This window comes from Pan paniscus, chromosome 1 (assembly GCF_029289425.2).
Source record: "Pan paniscus chromosome 1, NHGRI_mPanPan1-v2.0_pri, whole genome shotgun sequence".
In the NCBI taxonomy this organism is placed as follows: domain Eukaryota; kingdom Metazoa; phylum Chordata; class Mammalia; order Primates; family Hominidae; genus Pan; species Pan paniscus.
The window spans coordinates 165,769,856-165,780,928 of NC_073249.2; the positions used below are offsets into that span (position 1 = coordinate 165,769,856).

Below are 11,073 nucleotides of genomic sequence, written 5' to 3' on the forward strand. Positions count from 1 at the left end.
AACCAAACCGAAGGGTAGTCTGATCTATGCTGCTGTCAATAAATCTTTCATAAGCAATAAGGATGCTAACTCTCCTAAGTAACCTTCTAAATGTCATTTTACCAACATAACCCCTTCAGGCATTGCAACAACCAACAACTGTGTGAGTTCAAGGATTGGGAGCAATAGCACAGTAACAAACCAACGACGAAAAAGAAGGCACGTAATGAGAACAGCGAAAAGATTGCATTTCTTTAAATAACAGAGAAATGTTTAAGACGAAAACTTAGAATGGACACTGCTTACACCGACAAAAACTTCACAGGTATTTCATTTTGATGTTATCTTGTATGGAAGCACACATCATGATCTGCATCACCTGTTGGCACTTTCAAGTTTCGATGTTGGTCATCTATTCAGGATAATTTATAGGTTATATTTTTCTAAATATCTAAAAGGTAAAAACAAGATTTTAAAGAGTGCTTCTTGAAAGCACCTGTAACACCTATACTTTTTTTGCGTTTTGCTGTGCTTAACATATGCAGACACATTTTTTAAAAATTTTAACTTTACTTTTTCAGTAAACAAAACAAATGAACAATAGGGTTAAGAGTGGGTTAAAAAAGGGCTACTTATTCCTGCTTAGAGGTCACTTGAGAGGTGCTGACTTTTCATTCTTGCTACCCAGAATTGGCTAAAGCAAAAGGCAATTCTTATAATTAAGTATACATTTTTGAAAACCCAAATATTTGAAACACTTACAGCTCACATCCTCTAAAATACTCATCTATCCCCTGCCAACAGAATGCAAATGATGATGTGACATGCTTGCAAAGCTAATTTCTCCAGTTTCTTATGTAAGGGCAGATGGATAACAAAAGTTCTCTTTCTAAAACATATATTGAGAAAAATAATAGAGAACAGGCTATCAGCTGGCTTCTTTAAAAACTCACTAACATTTTTAGAATTAAAAATGTTTTGAAGAAAAGTGCAGCGTTTTTACAGGTAACATCTCTCCTTTGTAAAAAAAAAAAAAAAAAAAAAAGAAAAAAACGTTAAATATTTGAACCCCAAAACAACCTACTGGTAGGATTCCACAACCCTCTTTCTTCCATCTGGCTCAAGTAACTGCCATGAAGGTAATCTAGCAAGACCGATATGTACATATATAAAGTCAACAAGTTACACAAGACCTGAGCGTTCACATAGCACAATGAGCCTTTTGTCTAAAACAAGACGAAAGGAACAAAGTAAAAATGCATTATTTTATCCAGTCCTCAATAGTTTTATCCTGCATGCTATTCTAAACACTGAAACATGCACAGGTAAGACATGCCTTGAAAAAAAAGAAAAAAAATTTAAGATTTTATAATCAAAGCAACTCACTACATCAATTATCAATAGCAATTTTTCAATGTGTTCATGCAATATACAGGTTGGTTATTTTAAATATTAACCTCTCCATCAATTACTGAAAGAGCTGGTTTGTTTCCCTTAGCTATCTGAGACAACACTAAGAATTCCTAAATACAAAGCTACTAAGTCTGCGTATTAATGTGATTATTTTTCCTTCCTAAATGATCAGCAATTTGATAGTAATCTTACCTCCAACTTCTTAATTGGCAAGGGGTTCAAGAGGCCTCAGTAGGTTAAAAACACTCCCAGCAGAAAACCAACTAAAAATATTGCCTCAATACCAAAATAAATGCTTTCAAACTAGATCATTTGTCAGTTAAAATATACTCTTTATTAAAAGGGTTTTCACGAGGCTTCTCTCACCCCCTCATCAAAAAATGTGATTTAAACATATCACATATCTGATTACCAACGCCTCTGAAAACACTACTTACCAAAAGAGCTGAACTTAGTGAGAATTCGCTCAAAGCTATGCTTTTTCACCTGAATGAAGGTGGCACCTCTCTCAATCTTTGAAACCACACTGGCTTCATGTACGTGGCCTGCAACTTGGGGAGCTCAGGAAGGATCCGGCATAACGCGGAGGCCATCAGGAAAGAAACACACACAAGAAAGTGGGAGGAATTCTCACCATCGCACTTACCTGCTGCATGCACAAAGTATGCCAAATATAAATCGAGTTCCTTAACAGAAACCCCTATGTGATGGGGTTGGACACAGAGCCCTGGATTAGAGCATTGTGGGGACTTTACAAGGCGCTCGCCATCAGTACTTTCCAGCGGAATACCTTTAAACAAAATCACCATAACAAGGTCCAACCTCCAGACTTTATCTGCCTGGCGGAGGCAGTCAATTCTTCGCATCTTGCCTTTCTGGTCTGGGTTGGAAAGAACACAACATGGAGGTTTTTTCCCTGTAACTGTAAGAACAAAATCCTCTCGATATTCGGGTCGGATATCTTTCCGCAACTTTGCCAGAAGTCGAGATGCCCACTTCTGCTTGACCTCTGGTTTTTCACTTAGCAATTCATCCTTCACGGCTCTCTCTTCTTCTTTTGACATACGCTTTTCATGTTTTTTGAAGTATTTTCGTTTTCGGGCCTGCAGGTTGAACCATGTGTAGGCAAAGGCTCGGACGTGGGGCAGAAGTGCTTCGATGAAAGGATGAAATTCATCCTAGGAAAATGAACAAAAACAAAAATATAAGTAGAATGAAAACAAAAGAAAACAACTTTTCTTCAGCGGGTCACCTTAAGAAAGAAATTCCTCATTTCACTTGAAATTTGATTAGAGCATTCTGTTACCAAAATCATACACAGGATCCTATGGGAAGTCTGGGAAGGTGGGAGAGAAAACTATCAGTATCATTTCTTATGATCGGAAATAAAAAAACTGCTAAAAATTAAAAAACTGTTTTAATATGTTCACCAGAGTACACCAGCTACTATTGTCGGGCCTAGCTCCCCATCCTTTAGATAGTAAGTGAAGTTTATCTAAATGCTTATAACAATGTATAATCTTAACCCTATTTCAAGGAAGGCATATCTAATTTTGTCCCAGCCTTGACCTCACCACTTGTAGTACAGCCAGGGCCCGGCCGCCAGATTGGCAAATCCTAAACATTTAGATGCCAGTCAATGTTTATGGAAGTCTAGGAGCAAAAAATCATCTCTACAATCAATGAAAACAAAGGCTTTCCCCCTAAAAATATTGCATGTAGATTCTGATATGTTTCTTACTCATTTTGCTAGTGTCTAAATTCCCCTTTTAAATATTATAACTACATATAATTTTTTTAGTCAAAAACTAGGAAAAATTTGGCAGGTTCATATACAAAAGAAGGGTTGAAGTTGATATTTATTAGGCTAAAATAAAAGATCTATGCCCAAGACATAATTGCTAATACTATGGGAATGAAACAAAAAGGGGGAAGAAAGAAGAAAAAAAAAAACAAAGAAAAGCATACATGAATACATTTAATTTACTAATATGATTGTGAAGTGCTTTCAGTAATAATCATACCTAAAAAATAGATTATTTAATTTTTGCAAATACTATTTCAGGATTTTTCTCATAGGGAATCAGAACCTGGTATTTTCAATATTTACAAGATGCCAGGAAAACCCTCATAGATGCCTCTTAAAATTGAAAAAAAAATTGAGTTTCAAATATTTAAATGTTTCTTTCTGTTTTGCTTAAAATGTTTGATCCTTATACATGACATTTTCTTAGGAAATATAAATGTATTTTTTAAAAAATTAAGCAGTAACCTCCACAAAGCTTTCGGAGTACGTCTAACTTTTGATTAACTAATCCACACTGTTACATAACTTCTCTCTGCCACATAACCCCCTCTCCAAAACATAGATTACCTTCAAATAAATGAGGATTAGAAACCAAAGAAAGATTCGATGGCTTTTTTGCTAAATGGTGTAGGACAGACAAATATAAAATGCATTCTTTTTCAGTTTGTTATATCTAACTAAATATATACTTTCAAGGCACAGGTAGCAGTAATGTCCAGAATATTATTATTAACACAATTACTAAATTGTTAAATGTTCAAATGTGAACTGATAAGGTAAAATATTTAATAGTCATGTTGTTTAAAAATTTAGCAAATTATAATCAATCATTTAAACACTCTATATGACTGAGCTTTTAAAAGTAAGTATATATTAATATAATACATAATAAATCACTTCAATAACTGACTTTTTTCCTCTCTGCACAAATTTCAGGCTCTATGTTTCAAGTTTAGCTTTCAAAACTGCTCTTTTTCAATAAAAGAATCCAAAAGAGAAGTAGTCAGCTTTTGTAACACGTGTGCATTCTTTAAGTAGAGGGAGAATAGAAAAAATACAGGAATTGTTATTCTTGCCATAAACCATTAACATTTTTAAAATTTCTGATGTTTGAGAATATTTCTTATTCTCATACTTTAGGTGACAGGCATGGGGGGCAAGTCACAGTTTATCTGCAAAGGTATACGCCAAATCACAAAGCATCTAAACGTTACTAAATTCTGAGCTCATCCTTGAAATGATCTAAAATACATAAATTTTAGGTTTGAAACAGAACTTCACATTGACTGATTTTCTTATATATACAAGACATGCCAGGGACCAAGACTCTGTTGTATTATGCAAAAAACTCCTGGAGTCTACCTTAAACTACCAAGTGAGCTTTCACCAAAAGGAGGACTTCATTTTAAAGTTTCGTCCCCATTTTATAATGCAAAGGATAACTTAGCTCCAAATGATTCGTATCTATGTTAAAATGTTATCTTATTTAAAAGTTTGATTAATGATAATAAGCATTTAAAATAAACATTCTAATATGGCATTTTAAGTGTCTGTAGATACTCCCAATATGCTTTTCAAAAAACTGCAAACTGCATGCATGCATTCGTGTCCAACAGGATTCTGTTTACCTGCCAACCAAATGCCCATATATCTCATCATAAAAATCCTTAAACAAGAACAACTATGTCAACTAGTCATTAAGAATAACCTAAGTCCCCAATTTTGCATCAAAAGTATTTACAATGTATTACTCCCCAAAGGTTAAGAACCTGCCAGTAAAAGTCCACAATATTTTGTATAACTTTACTCATATGCACAATTAAAGTATTAATTTTTTCTAATGTATCTTTCTCGTCATGATTTAAAATATTCCAGAATATCAAAACTAAAGAGTATCATTAGCTTGCAAGAAATGTCCAGGAATAGCATAAATGATTAGTTAAAAAAAAAAAGTAGTGTGCCCTTGTAATTCATGTTGCTGAACATATCGCTATAAGCTACGTACTATTTCATAACATTCAAGAGAAAAAAAAGAACGTTTTACATATGTACTCAGTGAGAAAGTTATAGGCCACCAATAAAAACAAACCTGAAAACCTGTTTCAAAAGTGGTATTACTTTGAATCAGCATCTTAAACATTGATCTGTTTGAAAGTGAGCCAAGTTTAAGAACCACTGAATGCTGATATTTCTGGAAACTACTTTTTTAAAAAGTTCACCTACAAATTTCTGCTGGGTTATCATTATATGGACAGTACCTGATTTGATTATATGCCCATATTTGATTAAAATAAGATGTCTAGGTTTTTCTTGGTAAAGTTTTTTTTTTAAATTGCCTACAAGTTAAATGGAGTTTCATTTAGAGTACTTCTATCACTGTGCTTACTGATTTTTTTTAATGAGCAATAAACTACCGAAGTTCTTCTTCCTAAAACTGGCTCTAAAACATTATAAATATCCCAGCAAGTTAAATAAATTGTAAATAAATTTTTAAAAGCAGAACCCATAAAATAGGAGCCCTCATTCACTATTTATTGTACATTTTCTTTACAAACTGTTACACTAAATAAGCATTTCTCTTAGTGGTGTTTCCAGAAGAAGGCCTAGTGAATGCATCAATCAACGCTGCTAAATATGTAAGCCGAAAAAAAAAGAAAAAAAAAAACTTTCTTAATGTCATAATAGCTCATGAACCAAGAGAAGCCAACTTTGTTAAATACCTGACTGTGCCCTAGGCCTGCATGGATATACAGGTGCCCTCATATATGCACCATTCCCAAATATAAATTTATCTTTTCAGAGCTCAATTGAGAAGACACTAATGTATCTGTTAGGGTCCTTTCCCTTTATTGCAGCTCGCTGATATTATCTACAAGTTCTGTGTGTTGCAAACTTCTGCCAGCTAGAACTTCAGCCTTCGAATCTCAGCATTTTCACTATAGTCCGTAATTCATTCAAATTATCTTACACTTTGCATCTTATCCATATGCAATTGTGAACCTTGCCAGAAGTGGTTGGAAAAGTTTCATTCCATACTTCCACAAGTTACTAAAATAGGAACTTTGGAAGTTTGTTAGGAAAAAAAAAAAAAACTTTTACAGTAACTAAAAGTAACTGCTCTCCATTATTAATGCTAGGCCTAAATCCCAAACAGACCATTTCAACATAAAAGATGCGTTTAAGAGTCTTCTGAGATCAAACACCCGGTATTATTACTGTTAGATATTGCAATAAGAAGGGATGTCATGTGGGAAATAAATCCAGAATCTAGAGAGGAGAGCGAAAACTACTGATACTTTTTAGCCTTCCAGAAACTATTCCGGTTAAACCGTTATCTCCTACTAAATGAAGGCAAGAAGTGGTAGGTTTTTTAAGGGAGAGGTGAATAAACATTTTATGTGAAGCATATAACTTCAGGTAGGTGATTAATGGTCAGATCCTAATGTACCAAAGCAGTATGAAATCTCACGCTTAAAAAAAAATAGCGCAAAACCACTTTGACTTCAAGCCTTTTAGTCAAGGAAAACAAATAACATATTCAAAGGGGACCGGATTTGAAGTCTCGAAGTAGCAATATTTTGCCTGGGGGTGGGTAGACAAGGGAGGATGGACAGGGGGGCACGGAAAGGAGAGGCGGTGGGGCGCAAGAGCCCCACGCTCTGAGTTGAGTCGGAGGGGAAAAGTTGCCCCCGTTCTGCGCGCGGAGCGGCCGGAGTCGCGCGGTGGCGGTGGCGGTGGTGGTGGCGGCGGCGGCGGGGGGAGCCGTGTCCGGCCCGGGCCGCCGCTCCGGCTCCCGGCTAGGAGCCCAACTCTGCCCGGCGCTACCCGGCCCGCGGCCCGCGGCCTCCGGCGCTCGGCGCCCTGCACAGCGTGGGCTCGTCTCGGCCCCGAAACTTTCACTCCGGGAGAGCGAACGGGCCACCGGAGCGCGGCGAGGACGCAGGCTCCACCCGGCCGGCGCGGGGGAACGCGCGTCCACGCAGCCCCGCTCAGCCGAGGGCTAGCCGCAGCCTGCCCGCGTCCGAGGGGCGCTGTCCGGGCCGGGGCCGGGACGGGAGCCCGCGTCCTTCCCGCGGCCGGACCCCGAAAGCTGACAAACAATAAACAAAAGTAAGAGTTCGGGGAGACGGCGGGGGGCTGCGGCAGCGCAGGCTGCGGGGAGCGGGCCGTTGGGCGCAGGCACCCGAGGTCTCCCCGCACCCGAGGACTGCAGCCGGCCCGAGCGTGCGGGGTGAGCGGTGGGCTCCGTCGGCGGCCCCCTCCCCGGGCGCCGCGGAACTACGGAATCCCTGCTCCCGGCAGCAGAAACGCTGAGCCAGATTTCTGCGTGTCATGGACTGCAACCCCGCCGAAACACGTGCGGGGTGTCCGAAAACACTGCTGTTCCGCAGTCCGTCGCCCTGATATTAATTAACGCATTAATAAGAGGGCGCCATTAGCCATGTGCCCACACAAATGGCCGTGCAAGAGGAATGCACCCGCATGGAAACAAAGTTACTTTCCTTAAGCGGGATCCCCCCCCCACCCGCGGGCACACGCGCGCACACACACAGAAACACGCGCAGACACAGACACACACCGAGACGCACGCCCTGGGCCCGGCCGGAGCGACGGCCCCGGTGCCCCCCACCCAGCCCCAGCCCTGCCCCCGGCGCCCCGGCCCCCAAGCCCTCCGCATCCACGCCGCGGCTTACCTGGGTGAGACAGAGCGGAGAATACATAACTGCCGGGCGCTGGGGTATGCGTGTGCGTCTGGGTGTGCGGTTTGGAGGTGTGCGTGAGTGTGGGTGAGAGAGGAGAAAGAGGGAGAGAGGAAGAGAGAGAGAGAGAGAGAGAGAGAAGGGGGGAGAAAAAAAAATCAAGCCTGCTTCTTGCGTTCACATTTCCAAGTCGGCTCAACTGCAGCCAGCCAGCGCTATTGCCGCTCCATGAGCTGAACTTTAACCCCGCCTAGAGTTTCCCTACACTCCACTATACATGCCTACTGTACGCGGGCGTTAAAGGCATAGCGCACCCTTTCCCGCTCCCGCGCCGGCCCGGCCGGGTGCCCGCGAGCTGCCCGCGCGCCCGCCTCCGCCTCCGCTCTGCACCGCACCGCACAGCCGCCGCCCGCTCGCGCCGCCGCCGCGGGGGGGAGGGGGTGTGGGGGAGGGGGCGGCTGCGGCGCCGCGCGGCCAGCCGGGTCCCGAGCCTCCGCGGCCGCTCGCGCTCGCAGGCTGGCTCGCTCGCTCCCCGGCTCTCTCCGTGGCTCGCTCCTTGCTCGCTCGCTCGCTCTCCCGCTCGCTCCCCGGCCCCCCCGCCCCCCTCCCCCGATCAGCGCATTACTGGGTAACGCAGTGAGGAGCAGTTACAGTCTGTACTCCCGGGCAGCTATAGGCTGCCACAGGATGTGCTTAAGCAAACAAAACTACTTTTCCTCGTCCCCATCCCCCCACCCCCGCTGCAGACCTCCGCGGACCTCGGTGGAGGACTTGGGCAACTTTGCCAGGTTGCCCCGCACCCCCCGGGCCACCGCGTGGGCATGTAGAGAACCGAGGAGGAGGCCGGGCGGCACATTTGCATGTATGCAAATTTCTTTGAAAAATCAGACCTCCTAGGTAACTTTTTTTCCCCCACTGAAATGCGGTAAGGCTCAAAGCATTGTAATCTCTCCAGCGAAGCTTTCTGTGGGAATAGATTCGTCGGCAGAGGTAATTATGCACACAATCCTGCAAACTTTGTGCAGCTTCGGTCCTGTGGCATTCAGAAGCGGGGGTGGTGAGGAATCAGTGCCCACAGAAGATTCACCGGATTTGGGGGGCGGGGGTCTGGAGAAAAGAAGGCGGAGATTAATGAGCGTTATCCCTCCCAGGACTGTGAAACTAGTGGGTTTGAACACAGACGCCATAGAAAAAGTTCTATCACGTTCAGAAACAACAGTGGTTTAGCTGTGACATCTTTTACTTTTTAGGAGGAAAAAAATATGTGAAAGGGATGTCCCCTTAGGGAAGGGAGATATTCTGATCCACAAACGCGTGCCCAGAACTGGACATAGGCTGTCATTACCGTCCCAGTTTCTGGGACACCTCTGGAAGGGTGCCTTTTAAGAATCCCTTTTTTCCCTCCCCCAGGTAATAGTTCTTAAAATGGAAAAGAGCTTCCTGCAATTATTTTAGGTTTGCTAAAGTATTGTTTTGGCAGAAAAGGGGGGGTGGTTTTTAGGGTTTGGCAAGTTGCCAGTAAGCCTGCTTTTCCAGTTTTTTTTTTTTTAACCTCATATTTTCTCTCTAGGCTCTCCTCTCTCGGAGGGGGGGAAAGCCTACCTGCCTCTTCTAAGCCCCCATCCCTTATTTTACTTCTCTTCCTCATGATGGTTTGCAAAATGCTGCATTTGACAACCCTTCTCAAAATTCCAAAAGGAAAGAGGTAGGTATCATGTTGAAAGACACTGGCACACAGGGGAATCTGCCCTTCGGTGGAGGTGACATAGCCAGAGAGTCTCTAAAGAGAGGGCATTCCTGTAGGAAAGTGAGGGTAAGTGATGTGTTAACAAGTGAGGGTGAGTGATGTGTTAAGGCCACTCTCATTCAGACTTCTTTTCAAAGCAAGGGGCAGGAAATACTGTACTGGAGAAAGAGCAAAAGAGAACCTCTGAAATAATTCTGCATCTGTCTAAAGTTATTTTATGCTTGTACTGTAGTTACTTTATTGCCAAAATAATTCCCGAATGCTCAAGAACCATTCTCTCTCCCACCCTCCCTCCTGAACATCCTTGGAAATCTCTCAAGATTATTTACTAAGGAGTGAGGAGAAATAATGATTTCAGCCTTGAATGAGAGAGTCCATTTTCCCAAACTTAACCCACTGCTTTTCCTTGGTTCCTCTCAGATTTTAGTAGGGGAGGAATGTCCTAAAAGCCAAGCTGTGTTACAGAGACAACATCCCTGGCCACGAGAACCTTTGCTGGGATCTATAACTTCAATGCGCTCCAAGTTTCCTCGATAGAAGTTTCTGGCTGACGGTCCCAACATGTAACTGAGGCACAGTGAGAAGTTATTGTTCAGAGTGTGTACTCGGGAAGCTCTCTTCCAGAGCAGATTAAAATCTTTCTTTTGGTGTATTAAAAGATACACTTCACATCTGCCTATTTTCAAAACGGCAAAGATTCTTACTTTTGAGTCTCAAGGAAAAAAAAGATTTTTTTTAAAAAGGACTGGCATGTCGCCCTGTTTTTTTTTTAAATGGGGGAAGTAATTTAATGCTGATATTTCTACTTTAAAAACTTCTTTTGTTGCAGCAGTGGATGTGCCCCGCGATTTCCAGCTTTCTGCGGTTAGCAATATTATCTTAAGTAACTTTTGGCGCCCTTCGTAAGACTTTTGGATATGGGACGATTGTTTGCGCCCTCTAGGCAAGGGCTGGATCCAAGTTCAGCACCAAAGCCCTTCACATCCGCTCCTGCTTTCTCTCCTATCTCCGCCAGCTCCCGCTCCCTCCCCCGCGGAGGGAGGGGGGAGGCGGGGGAACACTACAAAGCACAGTTCCAACTACAGCCTTTGGAAACAAGACTGAGAAAAATACAGTAGAAGAGTTACAGTTACAGAAAGGCTTCTGGTAACTTTCTCTCCAACAGGCATAAATTTAAACACACGCACAAAGAAACAGATGTTCCTCAAAGGGCAGACTGGGGGTAAAAAACATTTCCAACCCTCTCCCCTCTTCCCAAGTTGCAAAAGTAAATCCTTGTCCAGAGTTCACAAAGATACTAAGGCACTTGAGAGAGAGCAGGGATGGAGGAGGAGGGAAGAAAGAAAGGATAGTAGAGAGAGCAGTGGAGGAAACGCAGGTGAAGTATGGAAACTAGTTCACTGCAATCATATAAATGACCCATTGTT

The 11,073-nt window shown here is 42.5% G+C and overlaps 1 protein-coding gene across 2 annotated transcripts in view; it reads right to left on the reverse strand.

The window, feature by feature from the left end:
• The window catches only part of NFIA (nuclear factor I A), a 381,707-nt gene extending 373,203 nt beyond the window's left edge, over positions 1 to 8,504 (reverse strand). The window contains exons 1-2 of one of the 2 annotated variants that reach the window (XM_034966293.3): positions 7,894 to 8,504; positions 2,039 to 2,570 (exon numbers count right to left, since the gene is read on the reverse strand). In XM_034966293.3, coding sequence (XP_034822184.1) covers positions 2,039 to 2,570; positions 7,894 to 7,920 — 559 coding nt within the window. In that variant the 5' untranslated portion in view covers positions 7,921 to 8,504. The remainder of the gene's footprint in view (positions 1 to 2,038; positions 2,571 to 7,893) is intronic. The other variant, XM_034966283.3, reaches the window with a different exon arrangement.
• Between the last annotated feature and the right edge of the window lie 2,569 nt (positions 8,505 to 11,073).